Below are 24,593 nucleotides of genomic sequence, written 5' to 3' on the forward strand. Positions count from 1 at the left end.
TAATCACAGCTCCACCGATAGTCAAATCCAAAAAAATTCCAGCTTATACATAGCATAATAGCCTAAAAAAGTAAGTTTTAACTCAACGCTTAATGCACATACTTTTTTTATCTGCCTTTATTATATGGGCACGATCGCAGCCAACAAGCAAACTACTGCGTCTCCCTATAATTCCAACTAGTATTCAGTGTTGGGTGCAGAGATAATCAATGAAAACTAAGTATGGCCAAATATTGACGTACTTGTAAGTGATTTTAATGTGCTAATATCTTCTCAGGCCAATCTTGAAGTACCTTCCATGGATTTGGTAGTAATTTGGTTGTCGAACTGTAGTAGATACTATTGCACTGAGTGCATGAGCAGTTTCTTTTGATAAAGAATCTAGCTAAGTAAGTCAATAAGATGAAAAGTATGTTAAGGCTCGTAAGAGTTAAATTTTTTTACAAAAAGATAAGGTAGTTCAGGCTCAATCATTGTCGCTTCAGATGTTCGTAAGAGTTTTGCATGCATACACGTATTTGGGAGCTCAATGAGTCACAAACGTATAAGATTAGGTGATTGTTTTAGGATAGTTAAACATTGACAATCTCCAAGTTATAGCTTACCCTAGCACGAAACTCATTTTTGTGGACGAGTTCATCGTATCAGTTTCTAAGGAATAATCTACGTTGAAAGAAAGTTCATGAACAGAAAGGTAGAGAACTGCCAAGTTATGGATTTTATTTCATGCAAGGTTACAATTACTTTAAGATAACAAGCAAAAATGAGACAGAATTCATCTAATGAATTGCACTCTGAAGAATTTGAAAAGCATTTATTGGTGCTGGTTTATAGGTAATTGAGAAAGAAGTGTATTTCTAAGGGTTTTTAGAAGTAAAATGGATGGTTTAAAGACTTCTTAAATTTCATCATTGCCAGCAATATCAACAAGAGCATATTAGGCGATGTATTTGCCGGTAAGTTGAAAATTAGGAAGAACATGTTAAAGAGAGAAATGTAGTCAAGACTCATTTAAGCGGCAGAGTTTTTAAAACATGAATATAACAGTTGGTTATATAAACGTACCTTACAGAATCTTACGAATATATAAAGCGAAGTCCCAAAAAACGATTTAATCACAAACCGCAAAACCTACTCAACCGATTTTAATGAGCTTTTGCATACCGATTCTCGACACTTCCTATATGGTTTTCGCATAGTTTTTCTCCAAGAAAAAAAATATAATAGTAGCAGTAATAAGCTCAAAACTCAAACAAAATTTAAAAAAATTCTAGCTTTGCGCTTCGGTTCAGTAGGATCCCCTCGGTGGCGTCGAAGTAAAATCGAGGCAACTGCTATCAAAGTCAGTGAGTCTAGTGATAATTATTCCAAGCAGAATGTTGATTACTACAGTCGTTCACTGACAATACGTCAAGAACAGAGCTGTTAGTTGTGCAGCTGGGCATCCCGGTTACTAACGGCACTTTGACAGCCTGAATAGTGGAGCTATAAAGAAGAAACAAACTTGAGCTCCACAAAAAAAAGATGCTTTGGACACCAAACATTTTTACTAACTAATCTTTACTACACTAACTCTACCAAGTCAAAAAAAATTGAAGTATAGATGGGGGTCTTTGCAATTTTTGATGTTTACAAATAACTAAATTACTTAAGTACAATATCCAAGCAGAAATTATTGCTAGTAAAAAAGAGAAAAACAAGGTTTTTGCCAAACGGATGATATTGAATGCAGGCAACTTATATTAACTTTTAATTTTGTATGAAAAAAATCTGCATTAAATTAGGCTTTCTGTATGACTGTTCATAAATGTTGAGGTTAAAGTTTAAGTTCTGTAAGATTATACTTCAAAAAATTATTATTTATCCATGGGCAATTGGATAATGTACTATCTAGTTGTAAAAATCCAAAGAAATTACTTATTTAAATAGAATCTGAAAATAAATAAAAAATAAAAAATATGTATGAGAAACAAGTATTCTCGTTTTTATAATAAAATAAAAATTTTTCTTTTTTGTTGTTTACTTTTCAAATTCTGAGTCAAAGATTGATCTGCATTGTGGTTTTAAGGGTCCTTGAGATTATATTGTAAATGAAAGTATCAAAAAAATGTTTTTCAATTTTTTTTAACATTAAAAATTACATTAATTATTTTTTAAATAAAGATAGTTAAACTATTTCTATTTAGATTATGAATTTTACATAATGAGTCACTGGAAAATGGTAAAACGAATTTTTCAGGATCTGAAGGGCACTGTAGATGTTGGAATTTCTATTAATGGTGGAAAAAAATTGATTGCATTAAGCGATTCTAATTCTAGAGGAGATTTAAATACAAAAAAGTCAATTAGTTATGTTCCTCTAATGCGTGGTGGTCTATTAATCTGGTTTACACAAAGACGAAAGTTGGTAGCTACTACTTCAGCAGAAGCAGAATATAGAGCAGCAGTATCAACGTTAAATAAAATAGCTTGGATACGTAGACTTGCCATTAAGTTAAATCATTTACATCCAAGGCAGATCACAACCCTCCACACTGACAGCCAGTCAGCTATTTATATGTTAAATAATGATTCTAAAGGAAAGATTACTAAAGGAAGAAAGCATATAGAAATATCTAGAAAGTTTATTCAACAACACATAGGAAATATTATAAGGAGAAAACACGTAAAGAGCGAAGATCAATTGGCTGATCTGTTAACTTAGCCTTAAGCAAGGAAAATATTTGAAACTCTCAGAGATAAAATAATTAAGGAAAAGTGTTATGGTTAATTATTTTCTTATATTCAAATTTTACCGCGATCATGTTCGTTAGGCAGTTAAATAATTTATGAACTGAAACTTTTACTCTTCTCTATGCATGCATGCATTTTTGTATGTATGTATGTATTACAAAAAGAGGCATGGTATTGTTTTAAGAAAGAAACATTTGCCTAAATTAATCTCTAATAAGATAATTAATCTTTTTGTCTGCGAGAAAGTTATGTTGAGTTAAAAGGTTATTGCCAGGTGGTAAATTCACAAAAAGGTAAATTCTTCTATTTAGCCTAATTATACTAATAAATTTGATCGTAAAGTGTGCAACACTTGAATCATGTAACCTTATATTTTTTGTTGCAAGCGCCTTTGATTATTGTTTCTTTCTTAACAAAATACTTTTATTCGAGTATTAAATAAATTAAAGAAATTAAAGAAAGCAAGTTACGCAAGATCTGATTATTTATTTAAGAAATACCCATATTCTACAAAAAAACTAACAACCATTTTCCAATTGTTACTATAAAATTTTTTGGCTATTATAATAATGCGAGTGTTTAATTATACTTCTTACTAATGGAAATCAAGTATTTATTGATTTTGCAATTTTAAAGAGATGATAAGCAGAAGGATAATTTAAGTACTCATTTAAACCATTACAGAGATTTGGATTCTTATAGGAGTATCACTATAAAATAACTACTGTAGGAATAACAAAAATTCAATGAAATTAGGATGTGGAGGTAGACTTTTATTTATTTTTCAGACGATCACAACCACTATACGCCGCCACTACTACTGCTATGTACGAGGATCGGCAATGTATAATAAAAATCAATGTAATTATAAGATTTAGTTATAGTATATAAAGTATTTAGTAGTTGTTTATTGCATAATTTTTATAAAAATTTAACTTTAAATTTCGTATGGTTGGCTATGGATGGTTGGCGTTCGCAATTTTTAGTTTTGAAGAAAAGCTTAAACAATTCAAAAGTAGTAAATCAGAGAAGTAGAGGAAAATGTCCTGAAAAAAAACTACGAACAAAGATTGTGACTTTTTTGGAAATATAAATTACTAAAGAAGAATCTGTCAGACGTGAATAACAAATTGCTGATCGAGATGATTTGATATTATTTGCTGAAAGTTAGTTGGATATGAATAACAAATGCATTTATATGTTTACGCAGGGTGATGTGAAGAAGATACTGAAAAATAAAAAAAGATATCAGAATATATGTTTTTTCCAAAAAAAGGAATCCTTAAATAACTATAAATCGTACTTATTAACTTATTCAAATTTTACTTTAACGATGATAAGTTTAGAATATTTATCAGAGATAGCCTCATGTAAATGTATTGAAGTGCTTACAAAGTCCTCATAAATAGTTAACAATAACATTACACAAAATTCATAACTATTTTATATTATAAAGGCACGTAAAAGATTTTTGAAGATTTTAAACGGACTTTATAAGACCTTAAAAAAGCATTATTAAGGTTCCAATATTAAATGACCGACAATTGTGTAGACAGAGAGGTTAGCGAGCATAGCAAGCAGGGAGGCGGTGCTTTCTTGGTTTATAATAAGTTTAATGCAATATGAGAAACACCAATTTTATCTTACCGGGAAATTCACAACGTCCTTAGCTGTTATTTGAGAAATAAGTCCTAAAATGAGTTTCTCTGGATCGTTCGACTTTTGCATTCGAATTAAATGTAATCGATGCCGATTTTCTACAAGGTAGCAAAGATATTGTTGTCCAATTAAATCTGTAGTGAGAAAAACTTTTGAAGCACATACACTAGAATCATCTTTGGTTCTGCAACAAACAGATAACACGTAATAATAATAATAAAAATAATAATAATAAGACGAATAATAATAATTATGATAATAATATAATAACAATGTTAGTCATAATAATAAGAGTAATAATAGTAAAAATAAAAGAAATAATTTAATTGATAGGAAATTATCAAGCAATATTTCAACATGAGCTATAAAAATTTTAATAGACTTCAATTCATAAATAAATAATTAACTTATTTAAAATATCATTATTAAAATGATGATAACTGTATGTCGAGCATTTCTGGAACTAGGAAAAAAAAATGTCAAAGAATCTTACTTGGAGAATGATGTTTTAATAAAAAACATGATATTTACATCAATTTTTTCATAACCTCCTTATAAAAGGTTATACAACTAATGTGAAAAATAAAAAGTTTTACAAATGATAGCAATTCAACTAAACAAGGTTGCAGGCACTTTTACAACACACCTTTTATGCATGAAATCTAAAAGTAAAAAAAAATAAAGTGCACGTAACTACTATTTTTAACGGCTCTAAACCTGTTCACGTAAAGTATTTACTTGATCATTCAAATTTTAAATTAAAGGTTACTTTTTCTTAATATATATTATAGCAAAAAATTTTTTTAACCTGTAGCAGTTCAAAGCGCAATACTTAAATAGTATTGCCAACGTTGCCCTACTATACAACATGTCCTTAAGTCCTCCGTAGGCAGCACACAAACGACCTTACAAACTTGTGAGGTTGTATCAATTATTTCCCATAAAAATACAGCAGTCTCCACAAACTTCCATGAACGAATAGAATGAATTAACATCGTCTATTTTATAAGTTACTATTTACGTTTCATCCTTTTAAAAATAATATACCCATACACTTACATGTATGAATTTCAATGCTACAGCAAGGTCTTGATTATAAACTTACTGTTTTAATATTTTAAATTAATTAACGTAGCCAGCAGTCCTTTTTTATTCAGACTATTTGCTTTACTACTTGCAAATCTTTACTATTATGACAGCTGCTCAGAGAAACCCTCCTTCTAAATCTAATTGTCTATTTAACCTTTATGCTTTTTCAGCATATGCTTGAACATCTTTAACATTCTGATGATAACTGCAGAGCTCCAAAGATAACATGAAAATTTTTCACGACTTCATTTTTATTACTCATAACTCACTATATCAACATACCAGTTATCCACTTAACCCACTAAGTTTCATTAGATCTTAAAGTATCATTATAACTTGATAAACTCTGCATTTAACAGTTCTAAATACTTTGGTTTTAATTGTTAGAAAATACAACAACAGAGTAAGCTAACATTTTAAAGTTCAAACATGAGCACCCAAAAGGCTCGGTTGTTGTGTGTTGGTGCCCGAGTCGCATATAATGTTTCTCTTACCAAGGACGAAAAGTGCAATTTTATGCTTGTGGGCACACTTTACGTCCAGTAAATCACTTTGGGCCCTGAGGGCATAAAAAAACGTTTCTGCCAGTAAGCCCAAAGTGATAACAAGGGCGCAAAGTGTGTTCCGAGAGCACGAAGAGGCGATTACACTTTGTGCCCATGGTAAGAAAATTTGTATTTTTTACTAAGTAACTCATTTTAAATGAAAATATATTTGCAGCTCGATGAATTCAACGTCTATTAAATAACTTTGGTTTTCTTGTAATACAGATTAATTAATTAATAGTAAATTCTTTAATTAAATTTACCGCATCCATTAGTCAGCGTTCACCATGACACCACCTCCTACTTGTTGTAATCCATTCAACAAAGAAGGCATAATAGTGTAACAAATAACTTATATTTTCTGTCAGACAAGTATAACAAAAAGTTAACTGATTTGTTTGGATTGATCGTTTGTGTTTCGTGTAAAAGGCGACTGTACAAAAGTGAAAATGCAGCTCAATTTAAAAAAGTTTCCGAAAATCAAGTTGAAAAAAAAAGCAGACAAAAAAGAAGATGATGTAGAGGAAGAAGTAGAATCAAATGTTTCTGGGAAAGATCCAGAGTATATACGTAAATCTGTTGACAATGAAAACAAAAGACGGAAACTTGCTGCTGATTTGGAAAAAATAATTACTGCCCCTCCCAATAAAAATTGTAGATTTATCTGATACTGGCAATGATCATCTGCGCAAGTTTTTTGATAGAAGCTGTTCAAATTCTTTGACGGGCTATGAGTACTATGGTTGGATAAGTGATTTTAAATTAGCAATATCACGTTAATCAACCCGAAAGCAAAAAATTTATGTATTGACAACTATACCAGTAGAATGATCTACTAGAAAAATAGCGAAAGAATTCGACGTGAGCAGACGTATAGTGAGCTCTGCCAAAAAATTGTGCAGTGAAAAAGGATACTGTGCTGAGCCTGATAAGAAAAAAGGACGAGCTTTAAGTTCGCATCTAATGAACAAAGTCAAAGAATTTTACCTTTTAGATGATGTTAGTGGAGTGATGCCGGGTGTCAAAGATTACAAGTCAGTTAAAATCGATGGAAAACGCACTCATGAAACCGTAATTGAATACTTATACTTTTAAATTTATTACTATTGTATTTTATAAATTTTTGCACAATATTATCAACGACAATTGCATAGAAAATTTGTGTTTTTTTTTTTTTTTTAGAAACGCTTACTGTTGGGAGATCTTCATAGCTTGCATACGGATTTTTTTAAGAAATACCCAAGTTCGACGATTTCTTCGTCAACTTTTATAGCTTTAAGACCTCAGCAATGTATCCCTAGTGGTACGAAAGGTATATAATTTGTTCGGATCCAACTGCAGATTGTTACTTGTCTAAGTGCCAAAAGTGTCCTGGTACAGCCAGTATTTCTATTGATTTGAAAGAAATTTTGCAAAAATGTAACGTTGAAAATATTTCTTTTAACCAATGGCTCACGACTGATAGGGAACGATAATTCATCTACAAAATTTCTCAACACTTTCGTCTTTTTTTCTGAAATAATTATTTTTACAGATGTCAATTACTTAGTAAAAACGAAAATGTGAATAAAAAATATAACCAGAATTGCCAGATATATTAAAACAAGATTTTATAGCTGAAGCACAATCGAAGTATTTAAGTGAACTGAAAGAGTCACTCAGTCATGGAGAATTCTTAGTTACACTTGATTTTTCTGAGAATTAGTCTTTTCACGTACAGAACGCCATTCAATCTCAACACTGGAGTAAAGACCAAGCATCGTTGTACGTATACGTAATTTATTACTAAGTAACTAACGTCGAATACAATGTAAATTTTGTAGTTATTTCGGAATACGAAAATCACGATGCCACAGAAGTTCATCTGTACAACTCTAAAACGATACGATTTATTTAGAATTACAGTATAAAAATAGGTTTAATTTTTTTAATTTACTGTATTACGCGAAAGATTTAAAAGTGAAAGCACGTGTTTGCCACTGCCCATGGAAAAAGAGCTTACGACGGTATCGGTGGCTGTGTTAAAAAAAATGCATACTGCAGTAGTTTACAAGATAGAACTATAGTTTCGACAGAAAAACTGTTTGAATGGGCATGCAATTATTTAAAAAACATTAATTTTAATTTTTAAAAGTTACCTGAGTACAAAAAACAAGCAAAATTGCTAATGAAACGCTTTAAAGAAGCCAAACCTATTAGTGGAATGCGCCAGTTTCATTGCTACAAACCACTTCATTTAAATTTTTTAGAATGTAAAATTTTTTCAAGCTACTCTGAATCTGTAGCTGTAAGAATAGTGAAAAAAATCTTTTACAAATCGATGTAAATAAGTTAATAATCATGCCTAGTTATATAAAAAATGCATAGATGTTTTATGAAATGTTTAAATAAAAACCTAAGCGAATTAGGAGGCAAGAGCGCTCGGATAATCGGCGCTGCTCTCCGGCCTCGGCCACCACGTAGGGCGCTAGGCGCGTATATACGCCGACGTTCGCGAATTCATATCTTTTTTAGCGATTGCGAGCACAAAAATTTTTTTGCACGATTGATTTGTGCATACTTTAAGGAATATTTTCCAAAAAAAAATTTTTTTTTAACGCAAGGAAAAGTAAGTTTTAAAAAAAAATTGGTTTATTACAAAACTAATTTTTTATTAATAAATTAAATTTTTTCGTGCACACGATATTGTTTTTGATTGTACTACTAATTATGAACATACCATTAAATTTTCATCAATTTTTATTAAATAGTTGCTGAGAAATTGTCAGTTCATCAAAAAAGCACCTTAAAATTCAATTGTTTATAACTTTTGCAGAAATTAACATTTTTAAAAGATATTTTGGAATACTTCTTATAACATGTGGGTCTTTAGAAATCGTCAATAAAAAATACGAAATCAGATAGGTTAATTTTTGGTAGCCCACTTCAGGAAGTTTGACTCAGTATACTCATTAAAATTAGATACAGATTTAAAGAATGTTAAAATTTTCAAATAAGTAATTTATTTTACTTAGAGATATCTTAACAGCTCCATGAGTTTGATGTCCATATATTTGCAGTACTGTTGCGACATGGTGCATTCGACCCCCTAGACATCTTGTTGTATCTTACTTTTATTTAATGTTTTAAACGTTTAAAGTATCAAAGATAAATATAGCAAGTAGATATAACATCGTTCATTTGGCAACCAAGTCCATCTGGCTTTATTGCTTTTTTTGCGAAATAATCAGTAAATAATACATGTCTCATCGTATTTTGAACAATGAAAGTCTTAAAGTAGGGTAATAACCTTGTTACAAACGTTAAATAGAATTTTTCATTTTTTCATCTATCCTCAAAACAACTGTATGGATCAGGTGCTTTATTTCATCTTCTTTTTTTTTTTTTTTTTTTCAACCAATACTAGACCTTTCAGAATTTAACATATTTAAAGCAAGTAGAAGTAACATTTTTTGATAAGTTACTTATATTATATAGAGATATGTTTACATCTCAATAAGTTTAACTTCCTCTAAATAACTTCAGTACTTTCACGATCTAATGCGTTCGGCATATTGACATTTCCGCATTTTCATGCACTCCATACATTTGTACTTTTGTAATTAAAAAATGATTTTTTAAACAGTGTTGTTGATAACTGTTTCATTGAAGTATCGGTATAGTTTATTCCAGGGCCATTATAAATCTGACTGATCCATCAATCTCATCAGTCTTTTTTACAAATATTTTTGCTACAAGCAATTATAACAAATATTTTGAAGAGAATTTTGACAAAGATTCGTTCACTTATAGACTGTATGAAGCTAGCTACTTAGTAAATCTCGGTCTGAGCTGAGACTAGGCCGCTAGTCTCCTATAAAGACATGTGTATAGCTCGTTATGTTTGAATGAAATAACTTTGGTACTGTCACAACCCAGGGCATTTGGCCTCATAGACACTATAACAGAAAAACATTATCTGTGCTTTTTCAACTTACGAAGACAAAAGTAAAGTTTTTCAATAGACTTTAAACTCAATGGGCTGTAGACATGTTACATTGTAAAATGAAGTTCTAATTCCAAATCGTTACTATCTCTTGCTCAGTAAATATTAGACTTTTAGAAGTCTAATTGTCTTGAAAAAATCTAAGAAAATAACAAAAGTGATAGAATTACTTGTGTAAATTATACTTTAAACAATTCAATTTAACATCCCTGAGTTATCTATTAACTACAATACTATTGTTTTATTTTTTAATACACTGTCAAGCCTGTTTTTTCACTTACTGGGTTGCGAAAATACAGACTGCACTAAGTCACCCAAGTACAAAAGTATTTTTATGGTCATTGAACTCATTAGGCTGTAAGTATATCCTAATGTAAAATAAATTACTTATTCCAAAAGTTAATTTTAAGTTGCTCCGTTTATATTTAATATTTAAACGTCCAGAAATTCGTTAAAAAAAGTTATAAATTAAGGAACCTGATGAATGTGGTTGTTTTCAAAATAGATAAAAATATTTAATTAATCACTTAATTTTTAAATAATATTGTTATGCCTATTATTCTCCGCTTAAGGTGGCTCCAGCGCCTAGTGCCGTATCAAAATGGGGAGACTAAAAATTAATCATTATTTTCTTTAAAATATGGTATAAAATTATCGTAGAGACTGTTTTAAGCCATATTCTACATTTTATCTGTTACTTTAGTGAGTTAATATAAAAAAACAAAAAAGTTTTATGGTGCCCTATTGATGAACTGTTACGGTACGCTCCTAAGTTCAAGAGTAGTTATACCTATATATATGTACTCTGCAGAATGCAGACAGCTGAGAGCTGACTTGCACTCGCAACTGTATACTTAGTCTCCGATTATTTAAAGATTTTGTTCGATAACAAGACACTTTTCTCATGTCATCGAAAAATGTGTAATAATATGTACAAGATAGTATGTTTTTTACACCTTACGGGTTATTTATATAAGTGCAGCAGTAGGTTGTATATCGCGTAAGCTTGCATTTCCTATCTAACCCGTCTTACAACTACGATTTTGTAAGCATGATTTCTTACAATTTTCATCGTCAACCTTAATTTTTTTTTATACGAACAGAAAGATGGGAATTCAAAGAATATAATTCAATTTTATTAACCTCGGTTGGGTTATTTATAATTTTAACATTCAGGCCACTGGAGCCACCTTAATGGGTATCGAAAGTACAAACTGCGTAACGTTAAAAAAGTAGCCATAGGGCCAAACGTGTAAGGTCATAAAGTAACATAAATTTAAAAAGAAGTGTCGAACATAGTACCCCAGTAATCGAATTACTTATAATTAATATACTTTTTGCTTGCGATTACTGCCTTAGGTAATTTAAAATTTAGTAACAGTCAAAAGGAAAAATTTAATAAAACAAAAATTTTTGTTAAATGCGAAATAATTAAATTTACATATCACAATTTTTTATAATATTTTAATAATGTTTCTATTACCTACATTATGACAAATTGATTTACAAAAAAACTGCTTGGCAAAAAGTTTTTTGAGTTACTTAGTTGCCAAAGTACAGACTGGACAGAACTGCAAAAGTGTCTTGAGGGCCAAATTCACTGGGTCGCAAAAGTACTGTCTTTACTAGCTCGCGGAAGTCTTTATCTTCCTAATTACACTGGGTAACGCAAGTGCTGACAGCAAAAATTGAAACAAACACAATATGTATCAATATAAATACAAAAAAATAATAAATAAGAGGACAAAATAAATTTTCATTTTTTTTGTCTTCGTAATTTGAGGGTTTGTTAAAAAAGTAAAAATTAATTCTTAACTTTTTTTGCACCGTATTTAGTAAGAAAATTTCAGAATTAAAAATTTTGTAAGAAAGCTCGTTTCTCAATCAATACTAAAATTTTTTATATGACGTCAAACTTTGTACTCTAACAGGTTATCATGCTGTTTAATGAATTCATTTTCCTAAGGTCATTTACCCTTACTTTATTTAATTCAAATTCGTTTAAGGCAAATGTCCGAAACCAATACACGTATGGCACAGCACTTAATTTATTTTGTAAATTTGATTTTAGATTTATATTTTTAATCAAGCTTGTTGCGAATTGTGAGCTAACAGACTACATTGGATTCAAATGTATCCATAGGGCCAAGCACTGGGTCACGAAAGTATTAGCCTAGATGTTAGACGGAAAAAAGGAGGTAAGATGATTTTATTCGCCGCGATTTAAATTTTCTACAGAAATCGAATCATTCACGAGGATTTAAGAATACCCCAAGGTTGCTTAAAAATTAACCCTCTGCCTCATTTTTTTTCATCCAGAATACAGTAAAAATTAGGTTTTTTTTCTAATTTTTGCATAATATTTCCTCTGTAATGCATAAACCAGTATACATCGTCGCAAAAATTTGTAGAGGTTTTAATTATACATAATATGAGACGTGAGGCGATAATTTGTACTCATTGTTCACATGCAAATAGCGTGAAGTTAAAAAAGAGTGTTTTTGTCATTATGTATTGACTCAAAATAAAATAATCTGCTAACTTAAGGATTCAGAATGTTGATATTACTTACTTAAACAAGTATTTTAAGCTTTAAGACCACTGCCTACAAACTTTTTAAGTTTTCCGTGATCAAATTTTTTTTAAGCTTAATGCACAATGCATAAAGGTTTCTGTGATTGTTTTACTATTGAACTTTTACATCCTGTTGGAATTAAAAAAAAAAAAATTATACTCAATTTCATACCGATCTATTTAACAATTATAATTTTCTACAGAGGTATAAAACTATATAACTATTTTATTATAAAAAATAGAGCTTCCACCTATTTATAGCTAAAAAGCTTCTATTTTTTACAAAGTAAAAAAAATTTTATTACGCTCTAGAGCACAGATAATTTTTTTTTTTTTTTTTTAATTCGTGTGAATTTGCTCATCAACCGATTAAACTGTAATTCACCCCTGTGCGGTGAAAATCAGTAAGTTTTGATAAAAATATTGTTTGGCATCATTTGATGGCCTTTAACTATTGTTGAAATATAGTTTTTTTAAATCATTATGGCTCGGTGCGCTAAAACTGGTGCGCAAGAACTGGTGCCGGAAAGGAGGGAGCAATGAGCTAGTGCGGTGGCTTAGAGAGCGCAGCTCCTCAGTAACCATAGATATATAAGGATAAAGTGTACGACTAAGAAAGAGGCAGCGTAAAAGGATTAGAAAAAGGATGCATTCAAAGCCACCGTTCTGTCCTTCTCTTGTCAAGTGATGTAATTGGCTGGCATCCTCTTAACTATCTCGGAGTCTCGACTTCAACCTGGCTAGATAATCACGTAACCCGATAGAAGAAGGACAGAACAGTGGCTTAGAATGAGTTCTCTTTCAAACCTTCTGACGCTACCACTTGCAGGCCAGCATTGCCATCGCGCACTCTACCCTTATATATCTATGCTAATAACCAAAAGAGTGACTTCAAAATAAATAAGACTTAAAAAATTAAGAATACCTCAGCTTTTTTTCTGTTTGAAAATTTATTTTATACACAGTTCAGGGTAGCTCGAGATAAAACGAAAAATTATGAAATGTTTATGAAAAAAAAGAATATCATTTAACCATGACATCAAAGTAATTGTCAATTTATCGGCTGCTTTTACAAACTCACAAACTATATTTATTGTAAATGTGCATGCTAGACTTGCTTAAAAATACTATATGGGTCAAAAATTCTTTTAAAAATTGATAAAGTATGTAATTTATGAAGAGAAAGTAAATATACTTACATATGAATTATTCAATACTTAAACAATTCACAATAGGCTTGACGATTGAAGTAAGGTAAAATACCCAATAGTAGGACACAATCAAAATAAGGAATAGTAGTAGGACACAAATAAATAACAGCTATAATAAACTAGAAAATAAAATGGATCAATATCAAAATAGTATCTGCAGACTGGCTACTATCTTAGCAAAAAAGTATAACAAATCCAATTTGCATAGTATTTACTAGAAAAATTTAAATAAGGTTAATGTATCATGTACTTTGAACACCGCGAGCTATTGGAATAAATCATATATTTTCATGAAAATGTGCAAGTAAGTTTTTGGATAAAAAATGATATAAGTTAAATGTAAGGCATATAAAATAAATGTGCCCACAATATATAACCGTATAGAAGAGCAAAATAAAACATCTCGTGAGTAAATTCAAAATTTTTTTTTAATTTTTTTACTTGTCCCAGTATACCAGATCATTTTGAGCGTAGTCTCTTAAAGTAGGACAGAGGGCGTTCTTCGTCCTACTTTACCTCCCCAGGCTGCAGTAGTAGAACACGGGCTTAGTCATTTTACTTATTCATATTAACTGTGGCTAATAAACAAAAAAAAAAGATTTCTGGGCAAATTTTAATCAAGTTACGTCAAGAAAATATTGTTTAAGTAGAATTGGTGAGTCGGTGATTTTGAAAAAGCTGAAGTGTGCTTACAGTAAGTCAATGAAAAATAAAACCTATATTAAATTCAGTTTGTCAACAATTAAGTAATTCTTTGTTTGTTTGATGAATATTTTTGTAAATTACAGAGCATAATGAAAATTGGCCTTTTCCAAAATGAAGACTAAAAGGACATCACAGAGTGGCAAACAACTTAAAAAACTTGCTTCAAGCTTATTACACATTGAGAAGAAAAGGAAGAAAAAGTGCAAAGAAAAACAATATTAATTTATAATGTTACCTAATTGTTGTACTTAATGCAGAAAAAAAAGTTAAACTTATAAAATTTTTTTAGCTCCAGCTGAAGACGAATTTACTGAGAATTTGAACCCAGGAAGAACACAAGAAAACAACGTAGAAAATACAGATTGTCATACACAAGAAACTCGTAATTTAATTGATAGTTTCACTGACATTCCAACATATTCAAACAAGCTCTGTGCAAGGTGCCGATGAAAATGAAACTCTTTCAGCCGTACAAAATTCTCGCCTCTCTAATGATCATGAAGGTATTACCAAATTAATATTTCTGCCTTTGGTGTTGCACAATTCTATTATTAATTTGTATATATTTTTCAGTAGACATTCTAGATTTATCGTTGTCAACTAAGAATAGTGATGCACATCGATCTAACAAATCAAGCAATGTTCTTCGTAGTCCTGATTTTATTGATCTAATAGACAATGCAGTCGATAACACAGAAGCGTTTCAATCAAAATGCGCTCCTTCTATAGATACAGATCAATACTTCAAAGTCCCTCAATTTAAGGGGAAAAAGTCCAAAAAGAGGGCATCGCTGACTGCACCCCCTTCAGTAGTTGACGATTTAATTGTTCAACTTAAAAAAAAGAAGATAGCAAGAAATTAAAAGAAAAACAAGTATTAGAGAGAAACTAACAAAGAGAACAAAGTAAGATTCTGCGTGAAAAACAAGAAAATATTCATAAAGGATTCCATGTGAAGTCCAAACAACTGTTGAATGAAAAAAAAGACTTATCTGCCAAAATTAAAGAGCTTAAGGCACAAATAAAAGCTTCTAGCTCAAAAGAAAATACTGACTTGACTAATCAGCTACAGCATTTGAATGCTCGTTTGGACTGCGTACAACAATCTATAATCCAAGAAAAACTAATTGCTGTACAAGCAAAAATAAAAATCAAACAAGAAAAATTATAAACTATTATGCCTATTATGCATGTATTCATCTTTATTTATTTTAATAATCTAATGTTTCGAATAAATTGAAATTGATTTCCTCTGACGGTATATTTTTCATTTGTCCCACTACTGGTACTGATTATGTCCTACTTTTGGATTTCGTCATTCAGTGTGTCCTAATACTAGGGTTTTTGATTATCTGTAGAAATATTAAATAAAATAATTTTTTACATCTAAATTGATAATTTTTTTTCGTTTTTTCTTTAGAAGACCATTTCCATCAGTTGACTAAATTTTGTGTAACTCAGAAATGTTTATTTCTATCGAAAAAATAAAGATTTGTAGATACATTTGGATAAGTGTCCTACTATTGGGTCTTTTACCTTATTAAAAAATAGAAATTAGGAATCTAATGTTAGAGTTCTGTACAAAAAAACGAAATATATGTAGACATATCATATGATACTTAACACTTTATTTTTTGTTTAATAAAATTTTGTATTGAATACAATTTTTTAGTCTAATACGTCTTTGTTGAATATCATTCTTAATCATATACTGTTTTTAAACAAGTCTAGTATTTATGTTGACAATAAGTATTATGTTGCAGTGTTTAAGACAGCCAACAGATGAACAACTTAAATTTAAGACCAGATTTGAATGATTGACTTTTTTTCCAAAATAATTATAATACTTCATTTTATCTTGTCAAGCTACCGCAAACTGTATAAAATAATGTTTTACAAGTAAAAAAAAGCTGAGATATTTATAGTTTCTCAAGTCCAGTTGACTTTTAAGTTACTCGTTCAGTTGCTGAGAAGTCACGCTCTCCAAGCCACTGCACTAGTCCACTGCTTCCCCACTCAAGTACTGCCACTAGTTCCAGAACACCAACCTCAAATACGTTGAACTAATTACATTTAAAAAATAGTAGTAGACCAGCAAATAATACTAAATAGTTTTTTTACTTAAACATACTGACTGTAGCTGCAACAGCAGTGAACTACGGCTCAATCGGTTGATAAGCGAGTGCACACGAATAAAAAAAATTAGCTGTAAAGCATGCTATAATATTTAATCTTTCAAATTTGTAAGAAAATAGTAGATTTTTAGCAATAAAGAAGTAGTAGTCTATTTCAACAAAGTACGGTCAGTGTCTTTAATACTGATTATAGAAACAAATTTTCACTTCTATTCTCAAAACAACTGCACAAATTATGTGTTTAGTTTGACAGTTTTTTTTCGATTATTTTTTTTTTCATAAACGCTGGCTTTTGATAAATTTATAACATTTAAAGCAAGAAGAACAATCATTTCTTACTAAAAAACTTTTTAACTTAGAAGTATGTTCACTGCATGAATTAGGTTTTTTCGCGAACTAGAACATCCGGCTCCAGAGAAATTTCTGGGAACTCCAGCAGTCGGTACTTAAGTTATTTAGTAGAAATAAAATCACACCTTGAACAGTGTTTTACATAATTATTCTATCAAAGTGTAGTTGCTATGTGAATCAAAAATATCCATCGAATTTCGCAACTACAAAAACATTGTAACTAAACATCGTAACACAACATCATAAAGAAGTATAGTTGTTCAGTTAAATTTTTTTACTTTTTCAATGCTTTCAAAATTCAGTTATCTTGATTAAAAGAAGGAAGCAATTTTATGAAATCATTAAACTAACCACTATATGATGAATGATTTCTATTTTACTCAATTCCAAAAGTATAGACTGCAAGATGTTAGAAAATGTTTGTGAAGCTGGATGCACTCGGTCGGAGGAGAACAAAAAAAAATTCAGTTTACATCAAACTCGTCAAGGTGCAAACATGTAATATGTAAAAAAAAGCTATTTGAGAATGTAAGAAGAAAAGAAAAAACAAAATAGTATTTGATACAAGCAGTTGCCTTAAAAATGGCTAAAAAAATTTAATTAAAAATGAGTAACAAGAATAAAAATTTTAATATGTCGTCTGTTTAAATACGCAGAATTAAAGTTTTTCTGAGTGCCTTATTTTTGAACATAATTTGAAAGTAAAAAACATTTGAAAAGACGTAAAATCAAACAAAAAACTAATAACACATAACGTTCTTGTATTTGCAGATTATATGTTAAAAATAATCGTTGGCCCTCAAAGGGCGTTGATTTGCAGTTTCTCCCGTATAATATGAACAGGGCTATTTTTTTAAGCTATAAAGATTTAAAACTTACAAAAAATGTATCATTAAAAAAAATTTTTTCTCTTATCTCATATCTTTATAGCTACAGCAGCAAAGTCCTAGAGCTTAATCTCTGCATTTTTTATCGCCACAAAAATAGAAATACATATTCTACCTAATTAAAAATCTGAAAGATTTAAAAGATTACTGTGGGGGTTATTATGAGTAGCTGATCTCTCACGTAATAGATTCTTTATTTATTAAATTTGACGCTGCTATTTCAATCTTGATAAATGTTCAGTGTCAGTTTCCTGACTTCTAAAATTGCATACATTAGATGCATTTGAAGTTTTCCTTCCAATTCGCCCTCTTGCGACTTTTAACATAATTAAGACTTTTGTGAGCCCTAAAGGCTATTTTTTTCATCTTTTCTGAATTCTTATGTGTTTGTTAGCAAGGTAGTTCAACGTCCAAAGACCCTATAAAGGACCAGCGAGCTTCTTGAGTAAACTCTTTCTTGATTGAAGTTTCCAGCAAACGTAATTGCCTCTATACCTCGGAGTGATCTTCTTTGGCATGTTACTGTAGCACCACACTGATTGGGAGGGAAACTACCACGTTTAAAGCTTTGGAGCTAGTTGTAGAGCTCTTTTTCAACGTCTCCTGGTATAACATCAAAGACGTTGCTGTCTAAAGCACCTTCTTTTTTGCAAACTCAGTTGTTTTGGTGATCTAAGGTAGACAGATTGGTTCGTGATGCTTGCCCGTTGAAGACTGTCCCGTTGGCTCAAGTTTTTTTTCCTTCATACCTGTTAGATTCACCTAGCGCACACCTTGGAAATAATCGGTGATTTCTAGTTAAGTGCTTGGAGTTAAAAGCGCAATGTGGGGTCGTTAGTCACCGGAGTCTCCAGCCTTGTGACGAACAACTCCACTCGTGACATCTGCCAGCGAATGACTGACTTGGTTTAATAGTGGCCGACTTTACATAGTCTTTTCGTTGCCGAATCGTTTCCGGAAATGTTAGTAAGAATGTATTTGTTGGCAAGGTAGTTTAAACTAAGGTGGACCTTAAAAGAACCGATGAGATTAATCGTAAAGTAGGGAACGTAAATACTTATAATGGCCCTGAAAGAGCCAGTGGTGATACTTCTAGCCATTCCTTATTATTATTCTTGATAATTGCGAGTTGGTTGCGAGTAGCTTAACTTTTATGTTCGGAGTCTCTGTGTACGACAACCGTACTAAAGGAAGGTACACCGCTGATCAAAGAAAGTCTCATCTTCAGGTCGTTCTCCGGATAACAAACCACTCATTGTTAGTCGGAAAAGTGGGCCTAGATAATACTTCCTCTGTGGATATTCCGTTAAGGCGACCATTCAGGAGGCCGTTATGGCTGCCCGTACTTCTAAAGGCTCTTATCTCTGGCTTGTATTTGAAGTAGAAAATTCTCTAACGGTACGAGGCCAGACGGTTGAACGGCTACAAAACTTCGAAGAATTGGAGCAGGTTATGCTCTGGCTAGACACGTATTATGGTATTCCGCTGGAGACGTTATCGTTTAGAACATTTTTTTTTTGGTAGCACTTGTCAATCCTGGTGGATCAAGGTGGGATTAGACGTAGGTCACTCGCCCATTGGAGAAGAGTGTCGTTGGTAGCCCGGATCCCAAGCTACACGACTAACAACTCTAATCTTGATGTACTTCTGGTGAACTACTGTGGATATTGCGGAGATGCTAGGGCCTATTAAAACCACACCTATTTAGTTCTATTGCAGGTAGCTTCGATTTGACTGCTACGCCACCTAGCGTGTTCTACTGAACTAACGTAAAAAGCTAGCGTATTTTTGCAAAACTTTAAGCTTATTTATGGCTATTGTCATTAATATTTTTAAGATAAAAACTATACTAAAACCATCTAAGAAGTGTATAAAATCAGTATGCAAAATTTTAGCCAGATCGGTTGAGTAGTTTTCGCAGTTAGCGATTACAACGGCTTTAGCGACTTTGCTTTATATATTAGTAAGATATACATAGCTAATACACTTTAACAGAGCCATTATGCATACCTCTGTTGAAGAAGTGAATTTTTATTAACTGAATGAAATAAATACTGGCTGCGAAAGTTAGCAAAAATTTCTCTATGGACGGATGTACTAGTTTGCAGAAGTACCTAATTTATGCAGTAAACATCCTACTCCTCGACCCATGAAGATACTCTTAAGTTGAAAAAATTTTTTATTGAAAATGGTTTTTCTACTTGCTTTCAATATTATTAATTCTTGAAAAGCCAGCGTTCATCGAAAAAGAAAAATTAAAAAAAAAACCATCAAACCAAACACATGATTTATGCAGTTGTTTTGAGAATAGACGTGACAGTTGATTTTCAAAATCAATAAAAAATATATTCACTGTATTTAAATTATTCTATTCCTTAAATACAGCTAGGCCTATTTTGTTACGTAACAGTTTGCACAAGTAGCTACATAGCCAAACCGTCTGACTCGCGACTAGCCATAATTTTTAAACAGACGTTCTACTTAACGGGCTGAAAATATATTAGGCCGTTAAATTGAATACTCTTGCTTCAAGTTATAAGAATTTACTTTAATCATAATAGAAAATATAATAGTCTAATAAGTCTAAGATGTAAAAAAAAGAGTTACAAAGTTGTGGTTACCATTTAAATATTTAATCAATCATTTTTCATATTCCTATTACCTGCGAATTATTAAAATAATTATTAAGAACACTTGCTCCTAAATGTTTTTCAAATTTCTAAAACAAAAAAGTAAAGACTGTATTGAGTTGCAAAAGTGTCTATTTAATCTAACAGAGTAGGTCGATAGTAAAATTACAGTATTTAATAAACAACAAACTTAACGGGTCGTAACTATATTAAGTCAGTAAACAAAATACTAAAAATTTGAGTTTTTTTACTGGTTGTTTCTATTTAAGAGCCAGTAAAAGTAAAAAATATTAACAGTAAAAGATAAATAAGCAAATACAGTGATTTACGATGTTCTTGTTATTGCAGATCAAGTGTTCGCTTAACAATTGATGTACCTCTTAACTGCACTTTAGTAGAATTCATTATAATACAATGTTGAAAAATAGTTTTTAAATTACAAAATAACTCGAATATAGACTACTTTAGGTTACAAAAATGTCTATAAGGCTAAATGCACTGGTTTTTCAAAATTCTGCCTCCATAACCTCGAAAAATGCAAAAGTTCAAAAAACACATTATATCTTCATGATCTCCAACTTTTGGCATTTTTTGGACTATCTACATCGAAAGATGAGACTTTTTTACGTCGATATCGACAATAAAAAAGGGGTTTTTCATTTTTACGTAGTATTTAAACGACGAACAAGATGACGCAAGCCGCTGCGGCCGCGCTGGCAGCGGGTCCGCCGCGCACTGTCTGCTACCATCTCTATGACTGGATGTAAACAAATATACCTAACCGTGGCGGTTTGCACATCGCAAGAAATTTTTTGATTATTGCTTTGTATGACAATGTTTATTATGTTTAAAACACAAGATTATGTAATCGTATGTTTCAAGTTTTTATAGGTTTCGGTACTGTTTTTAATTCTCAATGTAATTTTGTTTAAAAATTTTTTTAGGTAAGTTATGTGAATGTAACAAAGAATCGAAGTGAGCTTTATACTTACGCATTAATCGATAGTTCATTTTAGCAGTGATTAGTTTTTTTATAACTCGTTTTTAATAATAAGTACTCAAGATCGTAAAACGTCCTTTAAATATAGATAATCACAAAGTCAAGAAGAATCTGGTTAAATTTCCGCAATTTTTGTCAGAAACTTTTCCTTATGTTCGAGATGATCCTTTGATTTGTGTAAAGTGCAGAGTTGAGGCTTGTAAGTATGAATCTAAAAAAAAAATTCGAGATGATAAATTACGTAAAACAGGTATTGCAGTATAGGAGCAAATTATAGAGAAATTTGCATTATCAAACGATAAGCGAGGAAGAATCACGTTGCTCTCTCTCGCCCCGAAATTTTAGAACCGAAGAGAACTCATAGAAGAATTTGGTTGCACAGAAAGAGAAGCTAGACAAGCTTTAGATTTAGTTGCTAAACATGGCATACTTACATCGCCCGATAAAAAAAGGAAAATGTTTTATCTACTAACGTTGAGAACTGCATAAAAAATTTTTATGAGAATGACAGTGTATGTCATTTAATGCCGGGATTGAAAGATAATGTTTCAGTCAAACAGGATGATGGTACACATGTGCATGTTCAAAAACGATAACTACTCGGAAATTTGAATGAATTATTAATTTTATTTAAAGAAAAAAATAAGAACGTCAAAGTGGGTCTCACGAAATTTGTGCAGCTCAGGCCTCCATACTATATTTAAACCGAGAGTAGTGGTACACACAATGTTTGCATATGCGCGCATCACGAAAACGTGAAGTTGATGCTTGATGCAATAAATTTAGAGCAATTGACTAAACCCACAGACAAACGTCATTGTTTGCGATAATCCTTTAGAAAATTGTTTTTTAGGAAATTGTTTAGATTTTCCCAATTTCAGAAAACTACGAAGTTTATGATTAGATTCATTAGAAGCTAAAGGTATTTTTGAAGTAAGTTATAAATTACGGAAGCAAACTGATCGGTGCACGATAACATCAAATACAGTGCAAATTAGAGTCTATTTTGATTTACTTGGCGAAAAATGAACAAAGTTAAAAACACATGATTATTTTGCTAAAAAACAATCTTCATTTGTAAAAAATTTGAAAAATAATTTACTCGACGGTGAATTTATATTAAGCTCCGATTTCGCGGAAAATCACCCGTTCATGGTTCCAAATGCAGCCCAGTCATTCCACTGGAATAATAACCAAGTGACGATGTTTACGTATGTTCTGTATTATAAGGGAATTAACGAAATTAGGCATAAAAGCTTGGCAGTGATATCTGATAACCTTTCACATGATACAATTGCCATATTCGTTTATCAAAAAATCATCGTCAACTATTTAAAAAAGAATTTAATCCAATAAAAAAAAATATTACGTTAGTGATGGTGCATCACAACATTTTAAAAACTAAACTAATTTCAATCTTCTTTTAAATCATAAAAAAGATTTTGGAATTATAGCAGAGTGGCATTTTCAAGCTACCGCTCTCGGTAAGGGAGCGTGTGATAAGATAGGAGCGAATATAAAATGCGGCGCTAGAAGGATGAGTTTGCAACTCTTTGCAGGCAATCACATTTTAACGGCAGAAGATCATTTTAACTGAGCAAAAAATCTATGTGAAAAAACGAAAGTTTTTTTAGTAGCTAATGTGATTATGAAGAAACTGCCTTAAAACTAAAAAAACACATTTCTAGTGCAAGAACGATTCCTGGAATACTGAATTATCATGGAATTATTCCCATTAAGAAAAAAAAATAAATGCTAAAGAAAACGTCTTTAAGTAATCAATATAAAATCTTCCCAAAATTTAAAGGATGTAAAACGTGTGTAAATAAAAAGATGCTAAAAACTAAGTAAAATATTAGTTTTTTCTTTATTGAATAAATTAAAAATATAAGTACTAAATGTTTTATGGACATTTATTACTATTTATTTGCTATTATAAAATTTTTAAATGCAAAAATTAATTTTATCAAAAAATTTATTACTGATCCACTGCAAACCCTTGTTAAATAACAATTGTTTTCATAGCCAATACATATATAGCTGAAAAGACCAATCTAATTGTGGCAGGTAGCACGCGGCCTACCCGTTTACAGCGGCCCAGTCTCGTTCGTCGTTTAAATACTACGTAAAAACAAAAAACCCCCCTTTTTTTACTGTTGATATCTACGTAAAAAAGTCTCATCTTTTGAAGTAGAGAGTCCAAAAAATTCTAAAAGTTATAGATCATGAAGATATAACGTGTTTTTTGAACTTTTGCATTTTTCGAGGTTATGGAGGCAGAATTTGCTACTACTAGAAATCTGAGGAAAAAATACGTAAAAGTATGTGTTTTGATGATTTTTTTATTAACGTTTTGAGACCAAAACGACGAGTTGAAAACGTCGCGTTTCACGCTCGCGCGGGCCGTGTGCAGCAGCGCTAGGGCAGTTAACATAATTCTCTCCATAAATGAGTTTTTTTCGAACCTCTAGAACCATCAGTAAGAAAAATTTCATTATTTTTTGCAAATTATATAATATACTTTTTTTATTATTATTTTAATTGAGTCAATCATGCCTTTACTAGAAGATATTTCTCTATCAATAATATTTTGTGTATCTTTAATACCTTTTAGTATATATAGATGAAAACATTGACATGATTTATCTTTGCATACTAAAGTTGAGTTAATATATAAAAAAGCGAGATAATCCCTATTATCAACGAATTTCGAGAGGTACTTTTTGATCCCATTTTGTGATTTATTATCTTAAATATTTTCTTAAATTAGAGACCACGCAATAATTGCCTTAACTAATTTGGAAACCAAAACGTAATCGTAAAAGTAGTAAATTGTAAGTATAAAGTAATTTTTAATATTAACAGTTCTCTAGTGAAATCTTCTAGAAAAAAAAAAATAAATAAATAAACTTACCATCTGATAAATAAAATAGGATAGTTTAGGTAAAAATATTTTCTAAGGATAGTTATCTGGTAATTGCTAAGGGTATACGTATAAATCAAAATTATCGAAAAACCCGAGTTTGAAACTATAATACCAACACATCTTGCTGTTAATGGTTTATTATGTGTCTGTTCTTAGAACCAAT

At 31.0% G+C, this 24,593-nt stretch overlaps 1 protein-coding gene across 1 annotated transcript in view; it reads right to left on the minus strand.

The window, feature by feature from the left end:
* shtd (anaphase promoting complex subunit 1) overlaps positions 1-24,593 on the minus strand; it is a 901,519-nt gene that overhangs the window by 493,921 nt on the left and 383,005 nt on the right. Inside the window, exon 8 of the mRNA XM_089595858.1 lies at positions 4,381-4,576. Within this exon, the coding sequence (XP_089451984.1) occupies positions 4,381-4,576 (196 nt within the window). The remainder of the gene's footprint in view (positions 1-4,380; positions 4,577-24,593) is intronic.

This window comes from Copidosoma floridanum, unplaced genomic scaffold, assembly GCF_036245765.1.
Source record: "Copidosoma floridanum isolate Cflo_tuat_1 unplaced genomic scaffold, Cflo_Japanese_pri ptg000004l, whole genome shotgun sequence".
Taxonomy (NCBI): Eukaryota; Metazoa; Arthropoda; class Insecta; order Hymenoptera; family Encyrtidae; genus Copidosoma; species Copidosoma floridanum.